This window comes from Brachyistius frenatus, unplaced genomic scaffold, assembly GCF_029030835.1.
Source record: "Brachyistius frenatus isolate BFR_SWC_R1_liver_20210118 unplaced genomic scaffold, ASM2903083v1 Contig_253, whole genome shotgun sequence".
NCBI lineage: Eukaryota > Metazoa > Chordata > Actinopteri > Embiotocidae > Brachyistius > Brachyistius frenatus.
The window spans coordinates 419,461-438,291 of NW_027210852.1; the positions used below are offsets into that span (position 1 = coordinate 419,461).

At 41.4% G+C, this 18,831-nt stretch overlaps 1 protein-coding gene across 5 annotated transcripts in view; it reads left to right on the plus strand.

Annotated features, from left to right (window-relative positions):
- The window catches only part of atp9b (ATPase phospholipid transporting 9B), a 41,067-nt gene that overhangs the window by 10,116 nt on the left and 12,120 nt on the right, over positions 1-18,831 (plus strand). For 3 of the 5 annotated variants that reach the window (XM_069720840.1, XM_069720841.1, XM_069720843.1), the window contains 12 exons: positions 683-791; positions 1,532-1,590; positions 2,353-2,404; positions 4,051-4,145; positions 6,510-6,590; positions 8,443-8,518; positions 10,057-10,133; positions 13,134-13,294; positions 13,568-13,710; positions 15,666-15,778; positions 15,978-16,022; positions 17,656-17,907. In XM_069720840.1, coding sequence (XP_069576941.1) covers positions 683-791; positions 1,532-1,590; positions 2,353-2,404; positions 4,051-4,145; positions 6,510-6,590; positions 8,443-8,518; positions 10,057-10,133; positions 13,134-13,294; positions 13,568-13,710; positions 15,666-15,778; positions 15,978-16,022; positions 17,656-17,907 — 1,263 coding nt within the window. The remainder of the gene's footprint in view (positions 1-682; positions 792-1,531; positions 1,591-2,352; positions 2,405-4,050; positions 4,146-6,509; positions 6,591-8,442; positions 8,519-10,056; positions 10,134-13,133; positions 13,295-13,567; positions 13,711-15,665; positions 15,779-15,977; positions 16,023-17,655; positions 17,908-18,831) is intronic. The other 2 variants (XM_069720842.1, XM_069720844.1) reach the window with 1 other exon arrangement.

The following is an 18,831-nucleotide window of genomic DNA, read 5'->3' on the forward strand; positions in this document are numbered from 1 at the left end:
CTCCTTTTTTGACCCAGCCTTGTTTATTATCTAACTGTGACAGTGTTGCTTCCAGTTCAGTGAGAACCTGCTCTAATGTTTGTTAATGTTAAAGGTACCATGTTTTACACTTTTCTGGTGTTTTATTTGCTGTGTTGATATCCAGAAAAATATATTTTTGTGGGTTTAAGCACTAAAAACCAGGTCAACATAGTTTTGTATGTGGTCTTTTAAGCTTCTCTCTGGAGCTCTATCGAGAACAGGCTGTTTTGTTTCTGTCTCTTTAAGGGACACTTCTGATTGGCTGACACTTTTCTGAATGCCCAGGCCAATCACTGCTTTTCTTTAGTCTTGTAGCGTCCTAGCTCCACCGATAAAAGCACCATTTGCCTTATTTTTCCGCCTAAATGTTTCGACAGTGGGCCATGCCGACATGTGACACGAGTGCGAGTTTGTGACATCACACACTTACGGAAGTCCAAACAGCACCGACGCTGAGTACGGGCTGTGTGCATTTGTCTGTGTGTTTTATCACCGTCACATTATTTACTGTATTTAGCACCCAAACTGGCTTAATGATCATAAAAGAAATGGAAATCTGAATTAAAACCGTATGGGACCTTTAATTTGATGCTGGACAGGCTAGGTTAATAAATTGTTGTATTAATAAATTTTTTAAAAAAAACACTCTTTTGTCACTCAGGGTTTTGTGTTAGCTGTTACAATGGTGCGGGAGGCTGTGGATGAAGTGCGACGCTGTCAGCGGGACAAAGAGATGAACTCTCAACTCTACAGCAAGCTCACAGTGAGAGGTTAGTGAGCGGAAAACCTGTCCACCCTCCTCTTCCTCAGTCCTGTAACTGACATTATGATAACGGATACTCCAGTGTACAGTCGAGCGCTCCCCGTGCAATTTAGAGACGGCACTCTGCTGGATCTACACTTGCAACAGGAGTCATTCTTCCCACTGTAATTGCATTGATTTTTCTCTCCACATTTCTCCGGACTGTATGATCTAAGATCTGTCCCTTTGTTGAATGTGCGGTTAAAATCCCCTCGTGTGGTATCTATGACCACGGCCAAGGTTGCAGCTTCTCACAACCCGTGTGTGTTGATGTGCGTGTACACACTTATGTTTGCTTGTGAGCACAGTAGACGAAGAGGAGGAGGAGGAGGAGAAGACTAAGAAGAAGAAGAAGGAGGGTCACAGTGGATATTGGGGCGGTATAATTGAGAGTGACCCTTTGTGCCATTGTTTTTGTCTGTGCCTCAGACCAGAGATGAAAACAGAAGGGTATTACATTATCATGCTGGAGGTAATCAATCTGTTAGAAGGTGAGAGAGAAAGAGAAGAACAATGGCAAAAAAAAAAAAAAAAGTAGGCTGTGGTTTTACGAGTCAGCGTCATTTTCAGGGGCCACAAATCAATACTTGCGTTTTATTTCAGAGCACATTAGAGGTTTCATTTTAATTTGAAGTTATTTTAAGATTTCTGACGGTTTTCTTTCACATTTTTTCTTCATCCACTGTCTTTTTTTTTTTTAAATTTCAGGTAAAATTCAAGTAAAAAGTTCAGACATACAAGTTGGAGATCTGATCATCGTTGAGAAGGTAAACCTTTCCTCTCACTTCCTGTAGATGTTTTTGCATGCAAGGATTTTAAAGGGAGCAGTTTGGGGTATTTATGTGAATAAAGCTTTAAGCTTTTGGGTAGTTTAATATTTAGTAGCTACCATTTTTGGTTTCTTGTTGAAAGCCAAGCACTATGAAATTATACTTCTAAAGAAGGAGAATTAGGTTCTATATTTAGACTTTAACACATTTCTGCATAAATCCTACTAAAGTGTTCTGGTACCATACTCGGTACAAAACAGTTAATGGCTGTGATACAGAACCACTGAACATTTACTCTGCATTATTTCACTGGCTTGTTGGGTTTGAGTTAAATCAAGGAGTATTTGTCTCTTTCCTTATTCTTCTTCTTATTGTTGTGAAGGTTTTCAGCAGTCAAAATCCCCAACTCTGGAAGAAGAAAACTTATTTTTAGGGATTTTTTAAATTATTTTCTTAAGCATAGTTTTCTTTTTCTGGGATGCTGAATCTTATAATTCACTTGGCAGATATTATAAAATTACCACACAGCTGTTCAGCCTCTGATCTTGAAACATGAAATCCATCTGCTGCTGGAAAGTAAAATTTTCATTAGTGTATCAGACTGACTTTAAAAAAAAAAGGGTTTCTCCCTCAGCCTCTTGTCAAGGTATTGACCTTGTTTAATTATTCAGGAAGATTCAAAGGGCTTTTGTCACACTGCTCAATAACACACCACCATTTGCATTCTTGTTGTTTTTTTTCCTCTCTTTGTTTTTGCAGAACCAAAGGATTCCTGCAGACATGATATTCCTGAGAACATCTGAGAAAAATGGTGAGCAGGCAAACTGTTGGTGTATCTGTATCAATGTGAAGCAGGACAGAGATGACAATGTCTGCTCAGCAAAATTAAAGAAAATTGGAGTGAAAAAGACAAATATCAGTAGAAGTCAAAAATAATACAAAAAACAGAGTGTCTTACGGTGGCCCTTTGTGTGCCCTGTGGCACTTGGATAAACTATCAAGATCATCTGGGTGAGAAATGTGACTTTCCCGCACGCTTCCTGTCCTTTGACATCATCCGATCAACCCCCCCCCCCAATTCATATGATTTATCTTTCATGGTTCGAGTGACTGATGATGCAAATTCCAATTAATCAATGAGCTGCGTCAGATCCTGGCTTTTTTCTGGGGGGCATCAGGAGGAAATGTTCTGAGGACATCCTTTCCATCAATCTTTAAATTGTCAATATGCTTGGCAGGGAGTTGTTGATGTCTTTGTCTTTAACACACACACACACACACACACACACACACACACACACACACACACACACACACACACACACACCACACACACACACACACACACACACACACACACACACACACACACACACACACACACACACACACACACACATACACACAGGCTCGTATATTTAGTCTTTCACATACTCACACACACACACTGTCACACAGGTCGCTGGTGTTATGTGCGGAGCTGCAGCAGAAGGAAAAGCATGAATCATCCTCCTTGTGTTAATGTTTTCCATCATACTTAACCCTCCAGGGATAGTTTACGGTTGGCCTTTACCCTCTCTGTCAAATAGTTGCTCTCATCCATCAGCTTCATATGTAATATTACCTCAGATCAATACAGGTCACCACTGCTCAAATTCTATCAGGCCCTGTGGTGTCGGCGACAGCCGCGGATGCTTCTCACCGTGTTACTGCACCGTTGGTAACGGTACGCTGAGATATTACACTCAGGCATTTACGATATGCAGTCAACGTGTTTTAGTTCTACAGTACGTGGTCACGTGGAAATGTGCATTTTAATCATTGTTTCATATGTTGAACTTCTTCAAGCACGTGGTCAAAACAGTCTCCTGTTTTTGGCTGCTCGTTGTTTAAAGCTGCAGAATTTCCTGAATGAAACTTTAATTTTTTTACAGAACATTATACACAAATATATGCTTGGCGTTAATTAGAAATTGTTCTATCTTTTTAATAGATACGTAGTCATTTACAATTATTAAATTCCCAGTGAAGGTTACGGTGTCAGTGCACATTGTAGACAATAATCTGTGATGTATCCTTCCTCCATTACATCTCTTTCTCATTGTTCTCAATGGGGATCACACTATATTATCCTATAATGTACATACAGTTTATATTTATGCAGACTAACAACAGATATATCGATATTGACATTTTTACTCCCTAATATCAGTATCTGTATCGACCCCAAAAATCCAGTATTACTCAGGCTCTACGCGGAGTTACCAGGAATGCAAATATTAATTGCTGATAATATTATTGAAATATATATAAAATGACGCTAAATCATTCATTGTGATTGAATCATAGAACACTTTTGTTGATTAATGGATGTCCACAGGTGACATTAAACACACCGACACGACACGACAGGTCTTGACAGCACTTTTTTTTTTTTTTTTTTTTTTTTTTTTGCAGGATCGTGTTTCATCAGAACGGATCAGCTGGACGGAGAAACAGACTGGAAACTGAAAGTCGGCGTTGGCTGCACACAGCGACTGCCAGCGGTGGGGGTATGGATACATTACGATGTCGTGTCTCTCTGGTAACAGACAAACCGTCTGCGAACGAGCGTGTTGCGTTATCTCCTTAAGCGCCGCTCATCGAATGTCTGTGCTGTGATGGAAACCTAATCACTGATGACAGACAGCAGGAACAATCTGAACCTGACAGCAGCTTCCTTTAACTGGAGGTGACACTCAACACTTCAGATTTAAGTTTTTTTTTTTTTTTTTTGCCACTTAAAGTGATCAGAGAATTAAAGTTTCAGCGAGTCATTTGATGATGGAGCTGCAGCTTCCGTATCGGGTATCAAGAGACCTGAAGGTGGTTGGAGTTGTCTTTGTTTTTGACAGTATTTACCTTGTTAACAGGCCATATGTTTATGTGGCATAAAGGTCTGTTGGTTTGCAGGTGAGCTGTTGAGAATTTTTCCAACCTTTTAGTGTTTTTGTCAAGTTTGATGCACTTTGAAACACACACACACACACACACACACACACACACACACACACACACACACACACACACACACACACACACACACACACACACACACACACACACACACGAGCCCTGATTATTAGTCAAAGTCCGGTGATTGTGAAACGTAAAGGACCGGGACTATTTTATGTATTGGGTAGCAATTAATTTAATATTGCAAATATACAACCAACTAAATAAAATTTGTAAGAAAAAAGGTATTGATATTGAGGGTCAGTTCACTCTCAAAATGTAAAATCTTTTGTGAGTGTGTTCTCCGTTTCCATGGCAATACATGGGATATGACTAATAACTGGAAGTCAATCAGTCATGTCAGTAGACTCGTATGCAGTGTTTACTACTCCAGCAAGTAGGCCGACCCTTAGCAACGACCCTAGCAACGGAGAGGATTTCTTCTTTGTTTTAATGCTTTCTGGAGATCGTGGGATTTCTCAATCTGAATAAATACGACGCATGGAAACACAAAAACTGCTCAGCTAGCTCAGTCTTCGTTGTAACCAAGATATCTGCTGAAAAAAAAGAAATCCATGGACACATGTATTTTTTTGAAGATGGTAAGGCTGTGTCAGTCTCTCACCGGCACAGCTGATATGATGCAAACCCAACACACCAACAGCAATGCAAAATCCAAAAGTCCAAATTCATTGAAAAAACATAGATGTAATCATAAAAAAAAAAAAAAAACACTTTGCAGCTTCTGAAGTTTTTAAGGCCCTTCATAGAAACTCCTGCCAACCTATTTTATGTGTTCTGTTTGCTCTCCTGCAGCAACACTTCTAGTATAAATAACAACTTTTATAATGAGACGTTTCAGCTTGTAGCTCTCGTCGGTCATAGGTTCATCAGCTGCACTGATTTATTTTATCCCTCCGGAGGGGGGAGGGTGGGGTTAAATAATCTTCCCTGCTCCTCTTTACCCGCTCTGCCCATGTTCTCACCAGCAGAAGACTATCTGAGCATGACTGAGGGCTGCCGGGTCGCTGCAGTGGCTGCATGCACGCTCGCCTGAATAATTTAATATTTACAATCAATTTTGTTCCACTTTGGGGGGCAAAGGCTGGTGTTTGGTGCTTGACAGGCCGGCTGCAGCCTTTCTCGTCAGGAAGTGAAACAGATGATTGAAGGCTGATGGTTCAATGTTTATTTGTGTGACTTCTTGAGTTTATTTTTTTTTTTTTTTGTGATTAATCCAAAAGCTAAATTTATGCGAGTTCTATTAGTGCCCAGGATTTATTTTAAGGTCTGCCGACACGGTCTCTTTCTTTATGTCGACAAATCTCACTGAAAACCAACCATGAATTATCTCACTAACCGGTATTGCTTCTACAGCGTGAAGTTATTTCTCCGTTATTGTCCAAAAATATCAAAGACACTTCAGCAAGCCACACCGCGGCGCTATTTTCTTTGAATACAATGCAAAGTGTGTGTTTTTACGGCGTTGTGGTGCGGCTAACGCATCAAGCGCACAATAATCTGCACTCGAACAGTCTCCTTCTTGCACAATGTACTCCGTTGTAATTAACATTTGCTGAACTATCCAGCTGGATAAAATGACTTTTAGTTTAAAAATGTAAGTAAAATTTCACCACTTCATTGCAAAGCTTTGCATCTTCAGAACGAAGGCAGTAGTGGTTTAGAGGTCGAGCGCCACAGAATACGTAGTTAAGTTGGGACGTAGTGACGGAAAGCCGAATACATTGTTGGTTTTAACTCCGGCCTTTATTCTTTAGAACAGCACGGCTCGTCGTCACTCACAACCAGCTTTTACAATTACTCACCGCGGAAACTCGGTTAAAGGAGACTGTGTTTAAATGTTGAATTAATTGAGCGGTACTGAAGCCGTTCTGTCTGTCTGTCATGTCTCCTTGTCTCAGGACCTCTTCTCCATCAGCGCCTACGTCTACGCCCAGAAGCCTCAGCTGGACATCCACAGCTTCGAGGGGAATTTCACGAGGGTACAGTAGCTCGCTGACATATTTACAACCTCTAAAACAAATCTCAAACACATGCAGATTTTATTTTTTTCTATAGAAGCCAGATTGACATAGAAGATGTGTATCACCGCCATGTGTTGACAAGTGGCAACAATGAGGTCTTGTGTGTGTCCATCTGGGCCCGTTGTTATCTCCAGCAGGCATGCCTCTTACATCACAGGCAGGTTTCTTGCAGCTCCAGCTCCATCCATCCCGTCTTGCTTGTTGCTCAGTGATTTTTTTTTTTTTTTTATTAATAGCAGATTAGTGCAGCCCCCACAGAGAGGAGAGCTCCAGTACAAAGGGGGGCTTTGTGGTCCGTCTTCACTCTTGGCCACACACCAGGCTTAGTGAGCGAGCACTTCCTGCGCTCATTCATCCTCCGCGGCCTTCCTTTGCATAGCGTGTGCTTTTAGTCTGAGCAGGATGGGAAAAAAATGGGTTCCCACAGATCCGCAGCAAATGAACTTACCTATTTATGAGGGTTTCTTTTTTTCTGTTTTTTTTTTTTTTTTTTTTGCTTGAGACGGATATGGTGGCTTTGTTTCTGTGGTCTTCATTGAGACCCTCTGCAGTTATGAACACCGTAGTGCGATGCCAATGTCAGAGCGGTCAAGTGTTTTCTGCAACCAGCCATTTATTTTTCATGCACCCCTTCCCATGTTTGAGTGGATTGACAGGATGTGGGTGCTTAGGTATCATAATTATCATATCAGGCAGGCAATTTGAGCCGAAACTGGAGCCTTGACTCTGCACTCCTGACTCAAGGCATTTTTTCAGCATTTGTCTTTATTTAAGCAAGAGGGGTGAACGGGGGAGGGGGGGGTGAAACAGGAGGCTCTCCCGGGGCTTATTTATCACTAAAATCTCATCTACGTGCGCTCTATACTGTTCTTAAAAGGAGCCTCTATCGCCATGCCAAATCTAGTGAAGGTATTGATAAAAGGACTACTGTATTGCTTCCGTCTGCACAACTGTGTAAGGTGCTTGTGAAAATTAATGGCACAGCAGAGCCCGACCAGTCTGTGCAGGCTGTACAACACGGTCTCAGCTGAGCTCTGTTTATGCCAGTTAAAGTATTTCAGGAGGTTTTTCTTTTTAACCCTTGACGAAATCTTTGTAAAAAGACGAATACAATTTCACTGTGGGATTTTACAGTTTTGAGCAAAGTTTAGGTTTTTTAAATAGGGTTTAAAACCCTCAAAATACTGGTCATCAGCATTAAACTAATACTAAAATGATATTGTACGCAAACAAGTCCGTCACTAAACAAAAAAAAGTCATTGAATGTATTAAATTAGTTCACGTGAAAAGCTCAAATTAATTTCAGCTTCACTATTTTTTTCTTTTTTCTTTTGAGAATTTTCACCACATAAATGATCTTTTCACTGTGAAAGTAATGAAAGTGAAATTCATGTCCTCCTCCTCCTAGTTTTGTTTTTCTTGTCTGCTCCAGGGCTCCACTGAGCGATACTAATTAGAAGTTGGCTAATTGCAGAAATAAATTCACTGCGTTGAGGTATTTCTTTCAAGCTGGTATCTCTCCTTGGGATGGAAGTAGTTTGAGTTTTTCGTGTCTGTTGGATTTTTTTTCTTTGAAACAAAACACATTATTCATAACATTTACTGTATATTTTACAGTTATACATGGATTTAATTTTGGTGTCCAACCGCATTCATATTGGAGTTTCTTTTCCACCGTTTTTGGAGGTTTTAAACTACACAGCTTGTAGTTTGTTGGGTCTCAGTCAGAGTCGCTACACCTGCCAACTGGTCATTTTGCAAAGTTGAAGAAATTGTGGAGTCATGATTTTCTTTATTTCTTCTCCTGTAGGAAGACGCAGACCCGCAGATCCACGAGAGTCTGAGCATTGAAAACACTCTCTGGGCCAGCACAGTTGTTGCATCTGGTAAGTTTACGATAACTATTATTTCAAGACATTCAAAACTTGTATGTCATCAAAGGGTCTCCATTCTCTCGTCTCAAAGCTATTTTCAATATATTAAAAAAAACAACAACAACCTAGAAGTGCCAGAAAAAAAAATCAACAACATATAATTAAAAAGCAGTTGGACTGGTCATCACAATGCACCCACTACACCGGCAAACATCAAGGTAAACACGGATTACTTTCTCAAATGAAATCACTGATTCATATTATTTTCCGCTGATGTCTAAAACCTAAACCAGGACCAGAATCTGTTGGTCATGCTGACTTGATTTACGTGATTTATGCCCGTTCTTCTACACGAGCTTAGTTGCACAACGGATTCCCGGCGGTAAACCGATAAAGAAAGAGTTGGATTCAACACCGCTCTGCGTGTTTGTGGAACTCTGAGAAAAACCCACGGTTGGCGTAATCCTCCCTCCATCGCTCCGACTGAAGCGATTCCCCACAGAAACGCTCGTGTCAGTCGAGAGTGTTTGTGGCGCTCGCAGCGATGGCCGCGCTATTGATCTGCGGCGTCGCTCTCCCCCTCTGGCCTGACCTTGACCAGAAGAACAAACACACACACACACACACACACACACACACACACACACACACACACACACACACACACACACACACACACACACACACACACACACACACACACACACAAAGCCTGACTTAGACCCCTTACATCATCTCTGCTCAGGAATGTCATTGTCCCGTTGACGGACACTTCGCTCCTCCACGGCGTCATTCTGGGCACTCGAACCGACCCGGATCACCTCGGATTCACTCCGTAACGGGACCCCGTCCAGCTGAGACGAGAGAATTAGCTGCTCGCATATTCAAATTGAAGCCCCTCTGCATGCTGAGACGCACGCACACACACACACACACACACACACACACACACACACACACACACACACACACACACACACACACACACACACACACACACACACACACACACACACACACACACACACCATTTTTCACCCCGCTCAATATTTCTGGAGTTAGAAGTCAACAAGAACCATTCATCACCTTTCTCCTTTTCTCTTCCTGCACTTCCCTTTTCTTGTTTTTCGTTTTTGTACCCATTTAAACTTTCTTGCCATTTTTATAGTTTGCGGATTTCAGGGACTGTATTTAGGTTTATTAGTGCCTTTGCACCCCCATTAAGCTCATTTAATATTAATGACTCATTAATCCTTTGTAATAAGGCCACCGTAATGAATTGGCAAATAAAGATGGCAGAGTATTGATCAGGTTTTATGAGCTCTCGTAGGGTGGCTGAAGGCCCTGAGAGTCTAAGCGTATTAAACTCCTGTCGGTTGGCTTGCGTGGCAATGAGACAAAACTGCCTCTGCTCAGCCTTATTGTGTTTCCTCTCATGCAGTTCATCTTACTTGACCAAGATGAGTGTGTGTGTGTGTGTGAGTGTGAGATGGTGGGGGTGAGGTTCAGTTAATGAGCAGCATTACTTTCCTTGTCTCTGTCCTTGGCAGGCACCGTGATAGGGGTGGTGATCTACACAGGCAAAGAGACCAGAAGCGTACTGAACACGTCCTATCCCAAGAACAAGGTGAATATTTAATTCTGTTTTTGTATTTTGTATTTTTTTTTTTCTTCAGAAAAGACGTTTTAGGAGATTTTTGGAGCGTTTTTGGTTGCAGATACTTTGAATGTAACGTGTTTTCTATTATAAGTGATGTAATTTGGACGAAAGCATACTATGATAATATGCTATTATTTTCCTTATCCAATTAAATTGTCAACTAATTTATTGCCATATCAATTCATTGTTTTGTGTAACAAACTAATAGCCAAGTCGACGTCTTAAAATGTCTGGTTTTCTGTTATTTTATTTTATAAATAAAAATAAGACACAGCAGGAAAAGCAGCGAATCATTGCGATTTCTCCAGCTGCGATTTCGTAATGTTTCAGATTTATGCGAAAACAAGAAAATGCTGTGTTTACTGGTCAATTTTGTCAATCGACGGCTTTATTTAAACGACATCATTGACGACAGTAAAATGCAGTAAAATCCTTACAAAATTTTTTTTCTCAGGATACCTGAGCTTTATGAGAGATTCGTTCGCATTTCCCCAAAAACATGAACCGCCTTGTGAGGTGACGCCAACATAAATGTAAATGTTTTGTAAAAGCTGCAGAGGGTGAGACGCCTCACACAAAGCAACATCTGTCCTAAACTCCCATCGTGCCATCCCTCCTCCTCTCATCCCTGATCACCAATCAATCACTAAGGCAAGGGGCTTTTTTTTTTTTTTTTTTTTTTTTTTTTAACCTCGACTTTCCAGATAAAGTTGGACCTGTCAATGCTAAAGGTCAGCACCAGTTGCTAATTAACCAAAAGGTAAATTAACCGAGGATTTAAATGACATTTTCAGCAGAAAGTTAATCCCGCAGAATCCCCGTTGAGCCTTTTGTCCCCCAGTTTGAGGAGATAAATGAAACTTTTATGCTAAATATAAGATTTCACCTGCAAGATGGTTGACACGGGTCAGCTGATAGAGGCAGGAACTGAAGAGGTGATATTTTTTTTTTGCTACGGTGCGTCTGCCATGCGGCGACTTTAACACCCAAAGTTGTCCCCTACGGCCGTCTGCACCTGTAAACCTCTCTGCAGCATCGCGGAGCCCCTTCCTGCCGCAGCGCCGTTTTGACACCAGTATCTTTTATTAAGAACGCTGATGCGGCCGGTCGAACGGCGGGTCAGTGTTTTGTGTAGGCTTGACAGCTGAGAGGAATTCAATATTTCAAGGAGATGATGTCAGAAGTGCCAATATGGGGACTGGAGATTGGGGGAGAAAGTCGATACGCTGCGGCTAAAGTCGCAGGAACGTTGTGGCCTCATATAATCTGTTGTGACACCGGCCAGGACAATGCTTGCACTTGATCAATCTGACAGGACGTCAGACACAGATTCACTCTTTGTTGCGGCGTTGTAGAGTCCGAGGAAAGAGACGGAACAATGTCATTTGACGAGAGGCCCGCTTTTCTGTAAAGATTGTTTTGAAGTGTACATCCAATACTCGGCTCTCGTCACGTGCCTCTCTGAATAAATGGAAAAGTTGTTTACGACCGTCTCGCGGATCAATTTCGTTGTATTTTCTTGATTTGCCAGTGTCACAAGCGTTAACAATACACCAACCGACTGAAGTCCTGATATTCTTTGCTTTTCATCCGATGAATATTCATGTTCCCCGGCTGTGATCCTTCATCAGATTTCACACACATGCTAAAATACAAGCCACACAGGCAGATCGAATCATTCCTTTTCACTTTTAATGGCTTGGAGATGAATGGGGTAAAATATGCACTTTTATTCATTGATAGTATCTTTAGGTTGAGGTAATTGAGTCCTTTTTTCTTTTTTTTTTTCTTCTCCCCTTGACTGAATGAATAATGACTTCATCTGATCCCCGGCAAGGCTTGGAAAATTTCGACTAGCCATTGTTCGAACAGAAGGGGATCCCTTTGCTTTTCAGGCATGCACTTTGCTCTCCGTCTTAATTTTTCCTCTTTTTAATCCACCCAAACCTGCTATTTTTCTCAATAGCTCAACCATGAACCATGTAGTGAGGCACCGGGGTGGGGAGATGCAAACCCGCCCGCCCGCCCGCCCGCTCCCCTAACCCTTCCCTTTTCTGCACTCTCTGCTACTGGGAGTTTTAACAGCAACTGATAAATCAGTCACACCGGTCTCCCAGCTCTCCCAGTCCCTCAGGGGAATGGGTTTGGTGGGGGTTTAGGCACTGGAGGAATTTTGCTGCTTTTTATATGTGCTTGCACCCCCTCCCTCACCCTCCCCTCCTTTTCAGAGCAGTTCCTTTATTTGAGGGAGGAGAGATGTTATGTTCTGCTGTTTTTGTAAGCGTGGTGCGTCAGATGAAAGCCCTCTGTGTACAGGGCTCTGCTGTGAGCACTGCCAGAAAGGGGAAGGGCACTTCTTTATTTGACATCTTTTTCCCACATGCTCCATTGGCTGGGAGATGCACTCAAAAAATAAAAGACAATTCTGACCCCCTTTTTTTTTATTTTTTTTTATTTTTTTCAAGAAACCATCTCAATATGGGAACTTTTCTCAATTTTTTTTTAGGCCTTTTGATGTTCGGTTGCATTGACGGATAATACTTCAGCACGGCAATAATGCAGTTTGTAGTTTGCCACAAAATAGTGCCACCAATAAAGTTGTTTATGCCGTACACACAGTTTGCATGATAAAAGCCTGCAGTGAAGAATCTCTTTCTTTGCCTTTGTTTCTGCCCCTGTTGAAGCATATTGTAAAGTTGTGGGAGCAGATGGGAGAGTCACAAAGACTCTACTCAAGTTTAACTCATCAGAAAAGGAATAACATGTTTACTAATTCTCAGTCAGGACTTTTCAATGGAAACATAATAGTTCTCGAGCAATAGTGGATAAAAACATAATAAATAAATCGGATTTTTTTTTTTTTTTACTTACAAATCATTCTCTCTCACCGGCTTGGAGGAAGCAAGCAGGATGAGTTTTATATTGTTTGTTTTTGTTTGTTTGACCTCTGACCTCTCGCCCTCAAAGGTTGGCCTGCTGGACCTGGAGCTGAACCGCCTCACCAAAGCGCTGTTCCTGGCCCAGGTGGTTCTCGCCGTCGTCATGATAGCGCTGCAAGGGTTCGTGGGTCCTTGGTTCCGCAACCTTTTCCGCTTCGTCGTGCTGTTCTCGTACATCATCCCCATCAGGTACTCTGTGATTCTCCTCAGTCTTTGAAATGTTTTTTTTTTTTACCCCAATCAAATAAATATAGCTGTACAGTGATGTCTTTTTTCCAAGCAGAGCATTTGATTTAAAAATTTGTGCAAAGAATTAATAAAAAAATTAAATGTACAAGCTCCCCGCCTGCTTCTGTTTCAGCCATTTTCCCTGACAAAGATCTTTTTAAAAAAATTTTTTTATAACATAACAGATATTGAATTGAGTTTTTGATATAAACTCATTGTTATTTTGCTGTGTAGCTTGCGTGTAAACCTGGACATGGGGAAGTCGGCTTACGGCTGGATGATCATGAAAGACGAAAACATACCGGGCACCGTAGTCAGAACCAGCACCATCCCTGAAGAACTGGGCCGGCTGGTCTACCTGCTGACAGACAAGACGGGTGAGACTCCACACATAAAGAAACATTATATCTCCAGGTCACCGTTGGTATTTAACACGGGCGTCTATTCAAGCCGACATTCATGGTAAAAGTCCTCATTGATTTCTGTAATGCTGGGAACCGTTAAGTGCTGCTAAGAGTTGATTTCGGTTGTGATTTGGCACCACGTGAATGAAATTAAACAGAAAAAGTTGAAAACATGAAAAATCTTTGAATGCTCAAGGTGACAATAATGAATGTGTGCTGTAACTTTGTAGGTTTGATGTTCAATAAAGACTTTAGAAAACTGAAACCCAAGTTTTCCATCAGAAACTTTGCCTTTGAGGAAGTGCAGCACACAAATATTTTACTCTGTATCAGCTTCACATGCTTATTAGATTTTTTTTCATTTTTTTTTTTTTTCAAAAGACTCAAAGAGCTGCAACATCATCCAACAAAGAAAGTAATATTCTGTTAAAAAAAAGAAAGAACACATGATAAAATACAAAATGTAATAAGCCCAATTACATTTCCCGTAAACTGTAGAAAACAAACATCTCCGGTAATAACACCTCGAGTCAGTGACACATCACTGAAAAATCCAAAGTTTTAAATGCGCTATTATTATTTAACCTATAAATTAAGCCAATTTAATGCTGTGATTAAAACTGACAGGCGAAATTCTGAAACTTTCTGAGGAGGTTAGCAGAAAGAAGTGAGGATGAAATCTTTAGTCCTTCTTCAACTTCTTTCATTTCGCTCTCGCAGCCTGATTCTCTAACAACAAATAGCTGCTCTTTACTAATTCTAGACACTGTGATAAACTCCTGCGATGGGCCTAACATGCTTCTTTGTCTTACTGATCTAGGTAGGAACAGATTAGCTTCAGAGCCTATTTATCCAGGTTGGTAGTTGAAGCACATGGAGAGAAGAACAAACGATCAATCCATTAGAATTGGTTAACCCTGTGGCTCTAATGTTTTTGGAAGTTAGATGCCCTCTAATCAGCTTTGCGCTCTATCAGCACACACTCTGGCACCCGGCATCCATTAAACGAGGCCATTGCCCCCGTTTTCAGTTTGTTGATGTTTTGTTTTTTCTTCTTTTAGCGTCCGAACATTCACTCAGTCTTTTTGTATGCGACGTTGTGTCTTGTCCGTTAGTTAGAGAGGACATGCAGTCCATATTGGTAATGAGATTAGGTCAATGAGAAGGCAGTCACACCACCCTGCAGGTCCCATGATGCATTGTGGGCAGTCCTCCAAGGACAAACACTGCTTTCAGTGCGAGTTGGCTTTCAGAGAAGCTAGTTATCTTTGGATATGTTTGTTTTTGCCATGATTTAATCTTACTCGGAGCTTCATGTTAGTCAGGGTGTTTTTTCTTTTTACAGTGATTTAATTTTCGTTTGAGTTTGAGAGCACACAAAAACAAAAGAGCAACTGAATTAGGAGTTTGAATGTTACTGTCAGGGTGGTGGACAGTATTATAGACTGTACATACATCCTTTAATGACGGCTTGTTTTGTGCAAGAGGACTGACCGATATATCAGTTGATATATCAAGTATATCAGTATTTGTGTGTATGTCTGATAAGTAGTAAGAAGAGCTGCAGTTCAGAAATAGTTACTTAATTTTTTCTGAAACCAGAGAACACTGTCAAGTTGATTTTCCAACTATAAATTGTCCCACTCAATGTGTATCTTGGTAATAATTGTGACCAAAAAACAAATTGTCACAAAGTTGTTGTTTACGTTATGCATTTAAGTAAAAAAAAAAAAAAAAAAAAAAAAGTGACTAGCTGCTAGTTTATTGTTATCAGACTCAGAAATATCAATATTAGTATTCACCTCAACACAGCATTGTTTGCTTCATACTTTTGATGCTTGCTCCTTTATTCCGGTATCCAATAAAGTGTAGAGCTGATATCTTTTCTGTATGATTATTAATGTCTAACATGATTCTCTGAACCGCAGGCACTCTGACACAAAATGAAATGATTTTCAAGCGGCTGCACCTGGGAACAGTGTCCTACGGCACGGACACCATGGACGAGATCCAGAGCCACATAGTCCGGTCGTACGCACAGGTGAGCAACCTGACTGATAAATGGTTAAAAAAAAAGGACACTCATGATGATTCACCTGTTTAACCCTTTTATTCCAGTCAGTGTTGGTTTGAATTATCCTAATGAGACTTTTTAACTTCATAACTTTATCGCAAAACAAGAACATTTTTTGGGGTTGTGCTTACTGTGAGTGCTTCTTATTTTATTGTTTTTTTTACAGTATGGCATTAATAAGTCCCCTGAAATTAAAAACACAGATTGTCTGGTAAGTAAAACTGCACATCAGTGACACAACTTGTCAATTACATTATGAAAATTTGTGCCCCGTGAGGGAGCATAGAAATACAAATATATACCCATATTTCACTCTGTGTTTTTCCCGCTCATTCCCCCTCCTCTCTCTGTAGATCCGTTTAATCAATATTTATATTTAGCGAAGGAAACATTTTCCAGGAAAGAAGCCCATATTGTTCATTCATCACGTGGCGTCCCCGAGAGCCTCCCCGTACTGTAAGCGAGTGTTTTCCTCGCTGGGTGGCTCAGATCTGGCTGCAGTCTTGACAGAATGATATTGTTCACTCTCAGCCAGCTCCAAACAGCTGGTTGAGGCCGAAACCATCTGCCCCACACCCTTATGTGTGATCTCAGCTAATGAAAAATGACTCGTCTTTTTAGCGCCGAACAGCCGACGCGGCGCAGAGCGGCGATGCTTCAGTCCAGCTGATTTGTACCGTAATCTACCAATTGTACTGTAAAATTTGAAGTTGGTTACTTACAGAGATTTGCTGAAAAAGCCCACATGCGGGGTTTATTTTAATCTTAAAATGATTTTGCTTATAGCACGATTTTTTTTTAAAATCATTTATCATGTAGTGCTGGGCCAAGCGTTCGGTTATCTATCGATTAATCGTAAATTTAACAAAATATAATCCTGCTAATTTGTACAAACTTCTCGTGTGTAACATATGTATATTTGAATTGAAGAATTTAAGTTAAAGAACAGCTGATATGAGACCGCAATGAACAACAACGGTTGTTAAGTATTTGATGTGTTGGAGAACATCTTTTACGTGTGACTCATCGGACGGCGAGTTTGTCTGACAAAATGACCTCGTGATGTCTCCATAGATCTTTCAGTCACTCTCGATGAAGCTTGCATCTACTGTACTCGCCATCGGCCCTCCCTTTGCTGCCCGGGAAGCACCGAAGGTTAATCATAATAAGCCGATGTTTAATGCTTCAGTGGAGCGCACCTGTCAGGCGGAGCTGGCACGGCGGGCTGTCGGCACGCTCGCCAGTCACCGCACAGTTAATCTGAAGGCTCACATCAAAACAGCGGCACCCATGAAAGGCCCTCAAATCTGATATAACATGATAAAGACTGCGATGTAGCACTTCCCCTCCAGGGTGTCATTTGGCTTGAAAAAGGGGTGTCGGAGTGGATCGGCTGCAGTTGTGGGATCAGATGTCGACTGGATTCGGAGATCCTGTAGTTACAAAATAACTGGAAAGATTTGAAGAACTGTTGTTTTTTTTTTTTTTTTAGAGGCTGTGTAATATATTTATATTTCAGAAACTCGAGCGGGTTTGTTTCTCTCGGTGCTTTTTGTCAGACCAGACGATAGCTTGGTAATGGTAGTTATTAGACAACACTAATTGTTGCTTCCGGATTTGGTACACAAGCCTTCAGAATAATTACAGTTCAATTGCACTCACGAGTCACGAATATGTTTTGTTTTTAAGTGTAAGGACATGGATGGAACCCAATGCTCACCGTGTATTGGAGGTTTTTCTGCACACGTACATCTGGAAACTGGAGGAGCTGGAAAACATCCCTGGGGCGAGGGACACCCGGGCTAACTCGCTCATCCGCTCACTCTGTTCATTGCTCTTTTCAGGGGACTTCCCAGCCGTCCACTGGCAGCGCCGGCGGCGCCACGCCGTCGCGGAAGACCCAGCCTCCGGGCCCGAAAGTCCGTAAGAGCGTCAGCAGCCGCATCCACGAGGCCGTGAAGGCCATCGCCCTGTGCCACAACGTCACGCCCGTCTACGAGTCCCACGCCTGCGTGAACGGAGAGACGGAGTCTGCGGAGGCCGACCAGGACTTCAGCGACGATAACCGCACGTACCAGGCCTCCAGTCCAGACGAGGTAAACATCCAACACACGGAAACGGATTGAGCACCAAAACATAGATTAGATGGAAAATGGACTGATTTAAAAAAAAAAAAAAAAAAAAAGAAATATGATATCTAATGGGGTCAGAGCCCCAGGACTTTGAGGTTTCAGATGAGTTTTGTTGAGGATCAGCTGCTTAGAGCCTGCTGATCATTCACATCTATTTTTCATTCATTAAAAGCTTTGTTTCCTTTTTTTTTTTTTTTTTTTTTAAACCATCCTGGCAGGAATAAATTTGTGAAATTATCAGGAGCAAACCCTCTCTGACGTTCTCCACAGTTTCCTCTCCGTCTCAACGTTTATTAGCGATCCTAAATAACCCTGGTTTGTCAGAATAGTCATTTCATGGGCAGAAAGTCAGAGGTCGTGAACTCCTTGTCGAGGTTAAGCTATTTTATTATCTGTATTTGCTTCCTGAGAATTTACTGTCCCGACCGAAGGAAGAATGCAGCCCAAACCCCCAAAGGCACCTCTGAAGCTGGTCGTTCCTCCGTGTAACCTAAGAGTTGGAGCTTTTATGACTGAGGGGTGCACGCAAACATATAATATAATATAGTATAATATATATATATATATATATAAATATAACCCTTCTTATTATGCTACAGAATTTATCAGTGGAGAAATCCGAGGAGAGTGATGATGATGATGATGATGATAATGATGATAATTAAACGCGGGGAGGAATGCTATCAGGAAACGTTCCAGTTGGTGTTTGTTTGAGAGCGGTTTTAATGTAGATTGAAGGAGGAGTTAATCTTCCCATACGCACCCACTTCGACATCATTGACATGTTCATCACCCCTGACGTGTGATGCTTCGTAAAGCCTTTCTGAGACTTACTGTTGAACCCCCAGGCGAGTGTAGCAATCAAAATTAAGGTTAAACAAACAAAAC